Source organism: Kogia breviceps, chromosome 5 (assembly GCF_026419965.1).
Source record: "Kogia breviceps isolate mKogBre1 chromosome 5, mKogBre1 haplotype 1, whole genome shotgun sequence".
Classification (NCBI taxonomy): Eukaryota; Metazoa; Chordata; class Mammalia; order Artiodactyla; family Physeteridae; genus Kogia; species Kogia breviceps.
Genome location: NC_081314.1, coordinates 62805347 through 62821893, shown reverse-complemented (window position 1 = coordinate 62821893; position 16547 = coordinate 62805347). Strand labels below are relative to the sequence as shown.

General features: G+C 41.5%; 1 protein-coding gene across 1 annotated transcript in view; it reads right to left on the bottom strand.

Moving 5' to 3' along the window:
* ACTL6A (actin like 6A) overlaps positions 1–1445 on the bottom strand; it is a 34071-nt gene extending 32626 nt beyond the window's left edge. The window contains exon 1 of the mRNA XM_059064592.2: positions 1223–1445. Within this exon, the coding sequence (XP_058920575.1) occupies positions 1223–1247 (25 nt within the window). The 5' untranslated portion in view covers positions 1248–1445. The remainder of the gene's footprint in view (positions 1–1222) is intronic.
* Positions 1446–16547: the final 15102 nt, after the last annotated feature.

Sequence of the window (16547 nt, the reverse complement as noted above, 5' to 3'; positions counted from 1 at the left end):
GCATATATGGAGAAGGAGAGGGTGAGGGTCAGTGTGTCACCTGAGTAGAGACTCAAACTTTACTCCAAAACTACTAAAAACTTTGAAAACCTTATTTTCATCTCCTACATATAAAATGCCATCCGCTTCAGAAAGCAACAATAACAAAAGCAACACTTTGGGTTTGTTTCTTTCTTCTCTAACTCATCAAACACAACACAAAGCATGAATCATATACATCAGTGCTTCATCTAGGTATCTTGCAAAAACGGAGGCTCTGACTCAGTAGATTTAGAGTGGGGCTTAAGAGTCTGCATTTCTAACGAGCTTGCAGGTGATGCTCATGCATCCTTGGATCATACTTTGAGCAGCAAGTGTAGCATTATCCCACTTACCTTCACAACCACCCCAATGGGTGGGAACCATCATTTCACAAAAGAGGAGGCTTAAGTTGGGAAAAGTTAAGTAACTTGCCCAAGGCCAATGAGCTTAAATGAGGAGCCTGATATTCTAACCCCGGTCTGTGTAAGTCCCCAGGCCCGTGGTAGTCGTCCACTACACCGCAGCCCACCCAACCGTAACCATCCTTCAATTACATGTGTTCCTAAATTAAGCCGGAGCAGACCCGCCCACAGGTAACTCCGGAGCATCCACAGTCAACAAATAGGCAAGAGTCACTTAAAGGTGTGAGGCAGAGTGAGTGCGGGGCGCGGACGCAGACGTGGCTGCGTCCTGAGTGACCGCCACTCCTTCAATCAGTTCCACTCCTCGGGGCTCGCTCTGCCATCTCCGGGAAGCCGCGGAAACCTTCCGTCCACGCCAGCGAACTGCCAGGACCTCCCAAGTTTAAGAACATGCGAGCGCACACACGCCGACAGAGCCGGCTGTGAGAGAGAGTACCCCGGGGCCGGTCACCCCAGCCGCGGCTCGCCGGGCCGGGCCCCCGAGAGGAGCTGCCCGCCCAGCCCTGGGGCGGCGCGCACCCTCGAAAGCCGGTTCCTCCACGGTCCGAGGCTGGCAGGGGCCGCAGGGAGCGGCGACTCCGAGTGCCTGAGGCGCTCGTAGAGCCGGGTGGGCTCCAGGGGCGGGCAGAGCGCGGGGCGGGGATGGGGCGGGGAGGCTGGGGTCCCGAGACGGGGAGACCAGAAGGGCCGCCGGGGAGGAGAGGGGAGGGCTGGGGGCGGTGGTTACAAACCCCACGCGCTAAAAAGGCGCGCTCTCTCCATCGGCCGCACTCACTCACCTCCCCCGTACACCCCGCCGCTCATGGCTGCTATCGACACGACTCCTACGCTAAAGGCCACCCGGCGAAGTGACTGCAACGGCCGCGACTGCGGGTCGGGAGAATCGCTGGTCCCCGACTCCCTTAACTTCCACTGCCACCCGCCTCAGGCAACAAAGCGGCGCTCATACACCCCGGCGCGCAGTCACACTTGCTGTCTCCCCTTATCAGCCAATCAAGAGAGGCCCGACTACGCTTCAGCCAATCCGAATGAGGCTATGCTGCATCCCTGCCGCGGCACAGCCAGTTTAGCCAATCGAAGGCAGCCATAGGGGCGGGGAGAGGGGAAAGCGACGGAAGGGGAGAAGGAGTTGGGTTGCGGAACTGCGGGGGCGGGGCTTTCCTAGTGGGCGGGAAAGTGGGGCGGAGGGAGCAGGAGAGGGAGGAGGAAGGCCGAAGGCAAGAGTCGGGGGCGGGCCTACGGGTGTGGCTGGGCGCGGAGGAGCGGTGGGAATCCGGTAGAGCGAGGTAAACCTCTGGAAAACATCTGGAATTTGAGGTGTCTCCACGCAATAGTTCCGACGGTTCTGGATTGTAGTGAATGAAGGTTTTTTTTTTTTTTTTCTGAAAAAGTAATTTCAACTAACTTATGTTGAAAAAATTAAATGTTATGCTCCACTTTGGGGTAGGAGGCACCAGTGAATCGTACAAACCAATAGGACCCAGAAATTTCAACAAAGGTTATTAATAATTAAAAGAAGAAGGAGATGATACAGTATCCCTGCTAAATTTAGGTAGCACTTAAACATTTTTTTTCTAATTGTCATCAATTTCTTTTATCCTGTGAGACAGGTATAAAGCAATGTAATCAATCTTCATCCAGGCGAGCACCTAGTCCTAAATACATCTCAGAACGGTCTGCTCTTAGTCCCCTATGTCTACAGCCCAGTCCAGATGACCGTTACCTCTCACCTGGATTACTGCAACAGCTTGTCGCTTGCCTCTTGGCCACACTGCAGGCAGCCTGATCTATAAAAACGCCCAGGGGCTTCCCTGGTGGCGCAGTGGTTGAGAGTCCGCCTGCCGATGCAGGGGACACGGGTTCGTGCCCCGGTCGGGGAAGATTCCACGTGCCGCGGAACGGCTGGGCCCGTGAGCCATGGCCGCTGAGCCTGCGCGTCCGGAGCCTGCGCGTCCGGAGCCTGCGCGTCCGGAGCCTGTGCTCCGCAACGGGAGAGGCCACAACAGTGAGAGGCCCGCGTACCGCAAAAAAAAAAAAGTCCAAATCATGATCATGTCCCTCCAACTAAAACTCCTAGATCGGTTGTATATCCTTGTGGGTTGAGAGCCATTCGTTTTTTTAAAAAATAAATTTATTTATTTATGGCTGCGTTGGGTCTTGCTGCTCACGGGATGCGCCTGGATAGCCATTCTTAAATTGGTTTGTCTAGAGTCTAGACATATAGGTAGTTCTTAACCTTAAGAACAATTGAATAAAACCCCATCAGTCTCAGTGCCAGCAGCGTGGCAGAAAGTGATAGAAGGGTGGGGAACAAGGCTAGTGAGAAAACCCTTTCCTGTTCACTTAGCAGTATAATCTCAGTATCCCTGATCATTTAGAAACTCCGTTTACCCAATGAGATAATGTAGAAGTCAGCAAACTATGGCCCCAGAGCCAAATCCAGCCTGCTTTTGTGTGTGTGTGGTTTGTTGTTGTTGTTTTTAATTTTAATTTTTTACAAAAAAATTTTGAAATATAGTTGATTTACAATGTTGTGTTAGTTTCAGATGTACAGCAAAGTGATTAAGTTACACATGTATATATATATTCTTTTTTTACATTCTCTTCCATTGTAAGTTATTACAAGATATTGACTATAGATATTTCCCTGCTTTGTTTTTGTATGGCCAGTGAGCTAAGAATGATTATTGCATTAAAAATTTAAAAAATAGTAAAAATAAAATAAAAATTTTTAAAAATTAAAAAAAAAATATATATATATATATTTTTGCAGTACGCGGGCCCCTCACTGCCATGGCCTCTCCCGTTGCGGAGCACAGGCTCCGGATGCACAGGCTCAGCGGCCATGGCTCACGGGCCCAGCCGTTCCGCGGCACGTGGAATCTTCCCCGACCGGGGCACGAACCCGTGTCCCCTGCATCGGCAGGCGGACTCTCAACCACTGCGCCACCAGGGAAGCCCTAAAAATATTTTTAAGAAAAATATTTTGTTACATATGAAATTCACATTTCTGTGATAATAAACTAAGTTTTACTGAAACACAGTTGTTTACTGGAACACATTTATGGCTGCTTTTGCTCTGTAAGGGCAGAGTTGAGTTTTACTACAGAGGCCATGTGGCACACTAAGCTGGAGGATATATTTAGTATTGGATCCCTTATAGAAAGAGTTTACTGACCCCAGAGACAGTGCATGTAACACATCTACCACAGTGCACCACGTACTCTATGTTAACTGTGGGCTCCATGATTACAGCTCTCACTGTGGATACATAGCAAATCCCCCAAATAATTCTATTTCCACTCTATGTTTTTATGTTGTGTTAGACTAATAAAGCTGATGAGTTGCAAAATGAATAAAATATAAAAACTATTACTTTGGTAATAGTTGAATATTGAAGAAATACTATTTTTGTTTATAATACACAATAATCCAGTTTTATCAATTTACCATTTAAACACATAGTAATTCATACATAACAATTTAAATAGATTATATATATTGATATCTCTCATCAGTACTATCTCTAACATCTCCCATGGAAATAAGATACCATCTGGGTTGAAAAAGAGTGAAATATTTGTCCCACTAGTTCAGAGTGCATCAGAAAACAAAACAGTTCTGCAGGGTTAATAAGGACCACACCCCTAGCCTCCAGGGAGGTCTGAGATTCTGTTAATGTCCCCTCCCACGGAGAACACACTGGAGTGCTGGGGACTCTTCAGTCTGACAGCACAAAGAGACAGCTTGAGAAAATACTGAAAAGTCATGGTTAGATGTTTTTACTTAAAGTGTTTTGTTTCATTTGATAATTTGGAAAGATATTAGAAAACAGATCAGCACAATGAATGTAGCCAACATTTTATAGTAACTTTAAATGGACTACAGTCTATAAAAATTTTTTGAATCACTATTTTGAACACCTGAAACTAATATATCGATAATACTGTAAATAAACTATACCTCACTTTAAAAAAAAGAAAACAGGGCTTCCCTGGTGGCGCAGTGGTTGAGAATCCGCCTGCCGATGCAGGAGACACGGGTTCGTGCCCTGGTCCGGGAAGATCCCACATGCCGCGGAGCAACTAAGCCCGTGAGCCATGGCCGCTAGGCCTGCGTGTCCGGAGCCTGTGCTCCGCAACGGGAGAGGCCACAACAGTGAGAGGCCCGCATACCGCAAAAAAAAAAAAAAAAAAAGAAAACAGATCATTCGTAATCGTAATTTCAGGTCAGCTTTTTCTCTTGATGTATCAGTGGACACATTGCTTTATAAACCATTTGAAATACACTTCAAATGAAATGAACTTCAGAGTACATTTGATGTCAGGATTAATCGCGTTAGTGCAGATAAAAGGGCACATGTAAACCTTTCATAAATTTTAATCAGCAAAAAATGTAATAGGGCAATAAAATTATTGGCCCTAATGCACTAAATTGCTAGAGGAAGAGACTTTTGAGAAAGGAAACCTATTCAGCAACCTAAGGGAACTTTGCATCCTCAGTAATAATGACATTGTTTCCTTTAGGCAAGACTTATGCCATGACAGCTTGTTTTCTTCCATTCTTCCATAATTAGAAAACTGGTGGAATATACATTAAAAGAAAAATACTGACCCAGCAGAATCTATTTTACAAAGTATAAAATATCTGAGAGCTTTTTTTGCATTAATATTTCACCTCTATAGCCTATATTTTCTCTAAAGACTTGACTCAGCCTACATTATTGTTACTGATAGCTAGTCAGATCAAACAACAACTCAAGGTTATTGTCTGTATGTCAGTTCTCAAGGGCATAATATACCAAAACAATCAATGCTTGCAATTTTCCCACCTGAGCCAGCATATTCTGTATGTCAACCTAAAAATAAAAGATATTGAAGTAACATGTATGTAAACATCTACCCACAATAGACGCTCAGTGGTTGACTCTGAATCCAGATCTATAGAAATAAGTGCCCTTTCAGAAATCCTTTGTAATCTCTGAGCATCAAGAATTTCCTGTGTACTCAGTGCAACCCTCGGTTTTGCCTCGCTGGGTCGCTGGTCTTCTATTATTGTAACTCTGCACCAGAAAGCGTCTGATGCTGCATCCTCGCTCCTTCTTTCTACCAGCTCTGTCAGAATTCAGATCAGAGCAGGCATTACAAAATGTTACTACTCTTCTCCTCTGTCTTAGCCTTTAACAAGTTTAGAGTTGAAAAAGAGAATTGCAACTGTTATTAATGCAAGTTAGGAAACACATTCAAGGGATTATCATCTGTTAAGAGTAACACAAAAATTTATGTACATTTATAATTATTTCATGCTGCAAAATACATGACATTAGCAATTACGAAAAAGAACTTTTAATGTAAACATTTTTGTGTGGATATGTGTATATTTAAAGAGTCATCGTAAGTACCCTCCTCTTTTTATAGAAATTCCAAAAATAAAACACGCATGCAAGCACTACTGAGATAAAGAATGAGTATCTGGAGTCTACAATAGACATATGATCAGTCAGATTCATCTGTTTGCCGTTAGAATAGTAAGAGATCTGCTAACCATTTCAAATAATATGACCTAGATATACAAAGAAGCAAATGAAATTATATTTGATCATAGCTGGTACCTTTATAACACAACAATTGGTTTGTTATAGTATTAACAATGTGATCATGAGAAGACAAAGAAGTAAAGCAGATGAAGTGCTAGATGCTCTCTGGATTTTATGTCTTTACTATTTCATTATCACTTTAAAATCTCTTTGTTCATTTGATATAGCTCTTGTGAGATATCGATGTCAGCATTTAATTGACAGGTGCCATAAAGGGGTACTATGCTGCCTTGGGTTGCTTTGGGGCAACTCATGGGCATCCCACTGATCCAGGACAGTGCCAACACCATGTTATGGGACTGTTACACAGCCCAAGGAGCAACGGTGAATGGAGTCCAAAGTTCATGCTCCTGTATTGCTTCATTAGAACAATTGAAACCACTTTGGAATCAGAAGAATTTCATCTGCCATATGATAATAATGACTATAAATTACTGACCTCCTAATACATACTATCATAGGAAACGTGCTTTATATATAATATTTTCCATGTAATCCACACAACATCCTCATTAGGGTTTTGCATAAGAGGCCCAGAGTGTCAGCAAGTTGCCCAATATCACACAGCTATTCAAAGAGTCAGGATTTGAAACTACCAAGCATGCTGTTCCTACTTCCTAAGATATGTTTTTCTTTCTACTTGCTCTACACTTTCAATAAAGTTTTATTACATATATATATATATTTAATCAAAATGTACAAAAAGAAATCTCTCTCCTACCTGTGTCTCTAGCTGCCAATTTTCCTCTTCAGAGATGTTCTATGCTTCTACAAGTAATTATGTAAATATATTCCCCCCATTTTTCTGATATAAATGGTAATTCACATTACGTTAGTGGGTTTTAAAAAGCGTTCTCCTTGGAAACTAATTTTAAGATGTTTACTTTTTAACATTTTTATTTTAAAAAATTTAGTGGATAGTCTATACACTTGGCTAGAAAATGAAACAATACAGTAAGTCCCCTACATGCAAACCCTCAATTTGCAAACTTTAAAAGATTCAAACATGCATTCGCATGTCCAATCATGTCCAATAGTTCACGTGTCTGGCATACACTGTCATGTGCATGCATCTTCTACAAGTGGTTGTGCTTTTGTGTACTTTACTATACAGTACTGTATAGAGTACAGTAGTACAGTATCTTTATTTCAAGCCCAGGGTGTCCAGAAGCAAGGGTGAAAGCAGCAGTGAAGTAGCTGGTACTGCTAAGAAGTGCCAGGAATTGGACACCCAGAGAAAGGACAAAGAGAGGCAATAGGAAAAAGAAATAACTGAAGAACTGAAGGATTCATGATGCAGGAAATGGCAAGGGGATTTTCTTTATTTGAGGAGGTACTGTTAGTTTTTGAGGCACGGGACCCGAACGTAGAATGGTACACGAAGTTTGCAACAGTGGTTCAGAATGCAATCCCGTGCTACTGTGTCATCTATGACGAGAAAAAAAGAGCTACTACCCAGACATCACTGGATCGTTTTTTCAAGAGGGATAGAATTGAATCCAGCAAGGAACCAGAACCTGTGCCATCAACGTCAGGCGTGACTGAAAGTACAGCTTGCCCTCCGTCTCCTATTGCTGACGATCCTTCAGCTCTACCATCGCCCACCTCCCCTCCCCCCTCCAGTCAGTAGCTCTTCTTGCCTGCTCACTAGATGCCAGCCCCTGTATGCCAGCTGCTGTGCTGTACTACTGTACTTTTCAAGGTACTGTACTGTAAGATTAAAAACGCTTCCTCTGGGCTTCCCTGGTGGTGCAGTGGTTGAGATCCACCTGCTGATGCAGGGGACGCGGGTTCGCGCCCCGGTCTGGGAAGATCCCACATGCCGCGGAGCGGCTGGGCCCGTGAGCCATGGCCGCTGAGCCTGCGCGTCCGGAGCCTGTGCTCCGCAACGGGAGAGGCCACAACAGTGAGAGGCCCGCGTACCGCAAAAAAAAAAAAAAAAAAAAAATCTTTCTTTATTTTTTGTGCTTGTTTTTTACATATTATTTGTGTGAAAAGTATTATAAACCTATTACAGTACAGTGCTATATAGCTGACTGTGTTAGTTGGGTACCTAGGTTAATTTTGTTGGACTTAACGAACAAATTGGACTTATGAACGTGCTCTCAGAACGGAACTCATTCGTATGTAGGCGTTACTGTACAGAAGAGTGAAAAGCAAGTCTCTCTCCCTCCAGTCCTTGAAATTCTTCAGTTCTTCCCACCAGACTGAACCACTTTCACTAGTTTTTAAATTTTATTAATTTTGGTTGCGTTAGGTCTTCGTTGCTGCACACTGGTTTTCTCTAGTTGCGGCGAACGGGGGCTGTTCTTCTTTGTGCTGCGCGGGCTTCTCATTGCGGTGGCTTCTCGTTGCGGAGCACAGGCTCTAGGAGCACGGGCTTCAGTAGTTATGGCACGAGGGCTCAGTAGTTGTGGAGTGCGGGCTCTAGAGCACAGGCTCAGTAGTTGTGGCGCACGGGCTTAGTTGCTCTGCGGCATGTGGGATCTTCCTGGACCAGGGCTCGAACCTGTGTCCCCTGCCTTGGCAGGCAGATTCTTAACCACTGCGCCACCAGGGAAGCCCACCAGTTCCTTTTGTAAGCTTCTAGAGATAATCTTTTCAAATAAAAGCATATATTTGTATCCCTTCCCCCACTATATTTTGTTTATTTAGATAAGCAGTAGCATATTGAACACATTGTCTTGCACCTGACTTCTTTCACTAAACCATAATATCTTGAAGATCATTCTGTGTTATTTTGTATAATTCTATCTTTTAAATTTAAACATCAGACAGAATTCCATTACATGTATACACCATAATTTATTTCACCAGTTTTCTATACATGGACATTTACATTATTTCTAATCTTTTGCTAGTGTGAAGAATGCTGCAATGACTATCCTCTTCTGTGTGCATATGTGAGAGAGCTTTTATGCAGGATGAATTCTCAGAAGTGGAATTGTTGAGTCACAGGATATACGCATTTATTTCAATGGTCATTGCCAAATTACAGAGGTTGTACAATTTACTTTCCCTCACTAACATGTTCGCAAGTACACTTTTTCATCCAAACCTCACCAACACAGAACTTGATCAAACTTCTGTCAAGATGGAGTTTTTATAAAAGATGTTTCATTCATTCACTAGCTGTTTAGGTAGAGCTCCTGATTTTCCTGATTGAATCTACTGATTCATGGTATACCAGACCCAGGAGTACATTCTGGGGACTCCAGACTGTGGATGAAAAAAAAAGGTGAACCTTTGATCAGCTAATTTATTGGATACCTACTCTAAGCCAGGCACCGGGAATACAGGGAGAAGTGAGCCTGGGTTCTACTCAGGGACTATAATGTTCCCACTTTTGATGAAAATGGCTGCAAACACGTTCCAGTTGCTACTTGGAGAATGGATCCCCAAAGTTCATTTGGGCTTAGACCTCCAAAGCTTGAGAAGTGGTGGGTGGTGGTTCTGCAATTTTTTCATTTGAAGTCTTTTAGCTTCACTCTGGCATATGAATAAGACAGTTGCAAACAAAAGAAAAGGCATTTGGCACACCTAATAGGTGGTACTCACATTTTAATTGCAGGGTGCTCTGTATCTCCAGCCAGGGAACAGTCTATAAGGTTTGTTTTATTTTGTTAGTAGGTGGGGAGAGGGTATTTCTTTTGTTCTTTTTTGGGGTGGTAGGGAAAGGATATCAAAGCTTTTTTTTAAAATATGAGAAACAGAGGAATTATTAATTATAAAATCATCAGCATTTGCAGATTATTCTAATAAATGCCATCTTCCAGCTCTAAACTGACTACACAAAAGGCTTTATTTTGTAGAAAATTATTTTAATCATTAGATATGTAAAATAATAAGCAGAATGTTTAGTTTTTAACAGATATCTGGTCAAAATGGATATCCTTCCCTGTTAGGGTATACTGGAGAATGCAACAGTTAGAAATGCACCATATATTTGTAATCTTTTTTTAAATTGAAGTATAGTTGATTTACAATGTTGTGTTAGTTTCAGGAGTACAGCAAAGTGATTCATATATACATCTATCCATTCTTTTTCAGATTCTTTTCCTATATAGGTTATTACAAAATACCAGGTATAGTTCCCTGTGCTATACAGTAGTTCCTTGTTGGTTATCTGTTTTATATATAGTAGTATGTATATATTAATCCCAACCTCCTAATTATTCCCCCTCCCCGGCCCTTTCCCCTTTGGTAACCATAAGTTTGTTTTCTATGCCTACGGATCTATTTCTGTTTTGTAAGTAAGTTCATTTGTATCTTTTTTTTTTTTTAGATTCCACATATAAACGATATCATATGATATTTGTCTTTCTCTGACTGGCTTACTTCACTTAGTATGACAATTTCTAGGTCCATCCATGTTGCTGCAAATGAGGAAAGCCTATATTTAAACTTACCATTATGTTTGTTGATTTCTGATAAAAAAAAAATCAAAGAGTGCCCATAATCCAGATGGAAACACCCAATCGTTGAATAATTTGAATATAAAATTAGGTCATAATTACCCTATTATGCATAATCAATACTACAAAAAATACTATGATTTTTTAGTCCAGCCTTTCTTTCCCACCCCTCCTGTTACCTCATATAGCATCTATAGAATCACATTACACTACTCTTGAGAGTAGTGAGATTACTCACCTTGGTTACCAACTGTCAGACTTTGATAAACTTACACAGGGATTAAAAAGCTGCTGATTTTACTGTTTGTAGCATCAGTGCTGCACCAAATCCAGGAGTATTTTAGGGGGACTCTAGAATCTGGGCAACAAAAGCAAGCAGAATAACTTACAAGCCGAACTTTTGATTATTTCATGTTGTTCTGTCAGCTGTTAGAAGGATCCATGTCATTCCCACTGTGCCAGCTGGGCTATAGTAAGAAACAGAGACAGCAGTGCTCCCAGAACGTTTTTGGTGTCTATCCGCTGGGACATGTGAACAAGGAGATTCTGAAGGAGTCAACATGATATCCCTCCTGGAAGGTTCTCGAGTAACACTTGACAGTAACAGTTTTAATTGTAATTGCTAGTTTGAAGCCTTGTTTTAAACACTTTACCTAAACTTGCTCTACTTCACATAGCTATCACTATGATCATAATCACAACTATTAACTAATATTTATTGAGCTGTGTTTATTGTAAACTGCTGACCTTGAAGTTATAATAGGAATAAGGCAAAGAAAACCAGGAAAACAAACATATAGTGCAGATAAGTATTGAAAGGGAACACAGAGAAGCAAAAGTAGTTGTACGTGACTAGCAGAGTTATGTGTACATTTTTAAATGTTTTGTTTTGTGTCATAGATTTGTTTTAAACATTATTGGCTTTAACAACACATTTAAAATTTTACACTAGGAAAGTAGTTTTACAATCCTAAATTGGGATTTTAATTTCCAGGGTGACATTTTGGTATGTATTATTTCAGGGTTTTTTCCTTTGCTTATACTATCTCTTTATCTCTATAAAGATATAGATATAATTTATAAATAATTACAATATTTTAATATATAATTATATATAGTTACACATAATTTTATTTATATAATTTTACACATATAATATTTAATAAAGTAACAACATACTATGTAAGTTCACATTCTGTTCTGAAACATGCTTTTTTCACTTAATATATTTGGACAGGTTTCCACAATATTATATATAGATTTACATAATTTAAAAAAATGATTGTTTTGGACTTCCCTGGTAGTGCAGTGGTTAAGAATCCGCCTGCCAATGCAGGGGACACGAGTTCGAGCCCTGATCTGGGAAGATCCTGCATGCCCCGGAGCAACTAAGCCGGTGCACCACAACTACTGAGCCCACGTGCTCCTGGAGCCCGTGCTCTGCGACAAGGGAAGCCGCCTCAGTGAGAAGCCTGCTTACCTCAGGAGTAGGCCCCATTCGCCGCAACTAGAGAGAGCCCGCGTGCAGCAATGAAGACCCAACGCAGCCAAAATTAAATTAATTACTTAATTAAAAAAATTTCACTGTAGGGATAGTTTGTTATTTATTTAAGCAACTGCCTATTGACCGACATTCCAATTATTTCTAATGTTCTGCTGTTATAAATATTCATATAGATCAAATGATAGTTTTATCTCCTGTTATAGATACCTTGGATGTCTGTGTCATTGCATATTTGTGAATACTGGTTGATGTATACAAGTTTAAAGTTTTTTTACGTTGACATTCGTATTAATACATCAATCATTTTCTTTATAATTTTTGTACTTATTATCATGCATAGAAAGGTGGATAAGGACTTCCCTGGCAGTCCAGTGGTTAAGAAGCTGCACTTCCAATGCAGGGGGCATGGGTTCGATCCCTGGCTGGGGATCTAAGATCCCGTATGCTGCATGTTGTGGCCAAAAATAAACAAATAAATAAATAAAAAGATTTATTTTTTTAAAAAAAGTGTATAGCTACCAGGAGCTGGGGTATTTTGTTGTCGTTTTGTTTTTCAGAAAATCTAGCCCTCTGCTGAATTCTCCAATATGTACTTGGATGGCCTCCTCATCATTTTTTCATTTATATCAGGAAAACTGCTCAAAATCAAAGCAAGAAGGGGTAGCTGCTGCCCAGGACTCAGCCACCCTGCCCTGACTGTGCTCTGGCTGCTGGCAGCTGAGTTGATCTTCCGAGGCTCTGGCTGAACTCGATCTCCTGGCTGAATCCAAATTCTGACTGGCACACTGAGGCACGCTGCTTGGGGTCCTGCCTGGCCTGGCTCTCCCCACTCCGGCTTCCCTTGATTCTGCCTGTGCCCCTGGCTAGCCAGGCACAGCTGAACTCCCAGGGTGCCAACTTCACTGGTCTTCCTGAACTCTACACTTGCTCACGCCTTCCAAACTAGTCTCACACCCTTGGCTGCAACTTTTTAACTCTTGCCCTGCCTTGTTTGTTGTGTGGTCCCCAGCTCTGAAAGGCTAACAGAACAAATGCCAAATGAAACTCCTCTTCAAATAGTTCACAGTGTATGGAGTTTGCAATGATGCAGATTTGTTACTCAAGGAAAAAAAAATCCATTAAGTAAGAAAAATCCAATTAGCCCACTGAAGACAATGCCTCAACACACTTTCAGATATCTAAATTAAATCACAGCGTACTCCTAATACCACCCACAAAGAGATCTGGGGCAGGAGGGGAGATGCCAAGGGAGAGAGGTGAGGAGGACGTATTTATATGAAGGAAGTTAACTCTTACAGTTAGCTATATTCTATTGAAAATAAACTGATTCAGAAGACCTAGAAGATGACACTACAACATAATAATTTATTAAACAGTGTGGAATTTTCAGTAAACTTTAAAAAAATACTCTTTCTTAAAGTTTATGAGAATTTATTGTCACAAGTTGTTTTCTTGCTCTAAGAATTCATTTTCTCATAAACTGTACAGAATATCTTGTAAAAAATAAACCCATGGAATAGTATTTCTAAAATGCAGTAATTATTTTATCCTCTCTTTTGTCATTTATAACTCTTTCTTTGAATCTTTCGAAGAATTTCCAATTTTCTTTGTAGACTGACAAAAATAACTTCAAATCACCCTGGAATCTGTGTATAAGCATAGGATCATGGCATTTCTTTCTGAGAGAATTTGCCTATTACTTCTATTGAATTTTAAAGATGAGGAATAGCAAATGATAATCCCTCATTTTTTTGCAACCTAACTCCAGCCCTTGTTTTCTTGCCTTTTCCTGACATTGGAATGTCAGAGCCTGGATTTCCCTTAATCATGTCTTTAGATTAGTTTTCTATTACTGCTGTAACAAGGTATCACAAAATTAATGGTATAAAACAACACAAACTTATTCTCCTACACATCTAAAGGTCAGAGGTCCAAAACACAATCTTAGGGAGAATTAATCAAGGTATTCACAGGGCTGTGTTTCTTCTGGAGGCTCAAGGGGAGAACACGTGCCTTGTCCTTCTCGGCTTTAGAGGTTTCCTGCAACCCTTGGCTCGTGGTCCCACATCAGTCTGTCTTCTGTTTCTGTCAACACATCCCCTTCTCTGAGTTTGACCCTCCTACCTCTGTTTTATAAGGACTCTTTTTTTTTCTTTTTGTGGCTATTATTTATTACAGTGAAAATAGGGGTAGGTATTTTGCACATTTCAAGTTGCTTCTCTGATATTTCTTTTTTTTTTAGTGTTTGGTATTATCCTTATCTTTTTTTAAACATCTTTATTGGAGTATAATTGCTTTACAATGGTGTGTTAGTTTCTGCTTTACAACAAAGTGAATCAGTTATACATATACATATGTTCCCATATCTCTTCCTATAAGGACTCTTGTGATTATGTTGTGCTCACCCAGATAACCCAGGATAATCCCCCATTATCGAGGTCCTGACCTTAATCACATCTGCAAAGTCTCTTTTGCATGCACACGGTCCAGGGATTAGAACGTGGACATTTTGGGGGGGACCATTATTCCGTCCTAATCCAGTCACATACTTGAATCTACTTTATAATTTTGCCTGGATAACTCACTAATAGGAAAACACCATTAATATTTTTTTGCTTTTAAAACTAAAGTATAAAGGCAATAGCTATGTCCATGAAGAGAGCAGAATAAGATATTAGGGCAAATATAGTTCTGTAATGATTTATTTCTGTAACTACACAGCCACATGTTCTCTCTGCCAGTTCCCTCCTTTCATACCTATGTTCTATCCATTCTCATATCTCCCATGCCTGGTCTTTAACTAGGATCTTCTTTTGGGCATTAGGAACTCCCCATTCTAAGATCAAGAAGCTCCCCTACATCCTTGAACACAGTTTCTCTTAAATATAGTTCATGACTAACTACAATTAAAGTTTGGTTTTCCACCAATACCACTGTCATCTCTAATGTAGGCCACTTCCCATTGTGTTTCCCCAGTGCTCAGAGGGTAAGGAGGCATTGGTATATTTTATTTAATTGCTACTTCCCTACTTTTTCTCCACCACTGCTCTCAATACCATATGTGTTTTGGAAGGAAGCCCAAGCCATTCACTTACACAACCCTTCCCCCACCTTCTCTAATTATCTATGGAAATTCAGGATACTCTCCACTTTACTTGATCATTTCAGGATTTCAATCCTTCTCTCTACCCTATCTATCGCCATCAACCTCAACAGCTGCATACAAACTTTCCAACATTCCGACCTCACAGTTCTTACTAGGATCAACATAATTCCTTAATCTTCACATGCCTCCTCTCCTTGCCAGCTGGGTCCAGTAACGCTCACTCATTGATTCTGCCCTGACCTTCCATGGTCAAAGGCTTTGGGAAGCTCAAAAGCAAATAGACCTTCTTGCAGTTGAACTCTGACTTTATTTTTCATTTCTAGAAACTGGGCTTCGACTTGATGTCAAGAAGTTACCAAGGAATAAAATTGGTTTTCATCTTGCTCCCTTTTGCTTAAGGCCTGTGACAGTCTCCTCTCCCCATAGGCCTCCAGGGGTCCTGACCTCTCTCCTCCCCCCAGTTCAAGGCTGGGGCTTTATCTGTGGCAAACTTTCCTGGCACTCGAAACCTGCCTCTCTGTGTCATCTCAACTCTGAACATTACCTGCGTCTAGAATCCAGCGGCCACATCCATCCTGAGGCTGAGCCTTCACTTGGACCCTGACTTTGATAGGTTCACATATTTCCTGACTACTGTGTTCTGCCTGCTTGGCTGGACATTCTTCCAGTACCAACAGCTGGGTCTTTATCCTCGGCACCTGTTCACCGAAGTAGACTGGTCCAGCTTCAATTCAGTCTACCCCACCAAGCTGCAATGAACTTTTCTGTGACCAGCTATGCAATGAGATATAATAACCCCCATGCTTTCTACCACTCTCTCACTGCTATCCAACTGGGTTTTCCTTCTCACTTTGCTCTCCAGTAGCTCACCCCACAGGCTCTCTGCTTTTTTCTTGCATTATTTCCTTCCCTCACTGCTCCAGGGCATTCCGAACATTTTAGATCCTCTCATGTCTTGGTTTCTCTGCCACCTTCTCTCTGCCAATATTCCAAACTTGGTTAGTCCCTGGGGTCATCATTAGGACCATCTACAAAACTTCCAGTTCTCTTCCCTCTAGGTAACTGGTAGGGTCTTACTTCTCCAACACCTCTGCTCTGGCCAATGAAATGTAATCATGAAAAGTCTCGTTTCCAGGCAGAAGCTTTAAGAGAGAACGCTTCCTTTACCACATTCTCTTTTGCTTCGCCTCCATGATCTACAGCACACTCTGAGTGAGGAGAGTGGCCCCAGTCGACTGACAATGGACATGTAGCAAGAGAAGAAATAAATCTTTGTTGTTTTAAGCATTTGAGATTAGGGGGTTGTTATTGTACATAACCTAACCTATCCTGACAGATACTGATCCTCCCATCTGTTTTCTCCTGTCATATTCCTGGTCTGTAGTGGACCTGGTTGTTTCACCTGACAGCATTCCTTTGAAAACCACCCCTTCCTCAATTTGGGTTCATGCAATTCATGACTTCAGGGGTGAGTGTATGATTC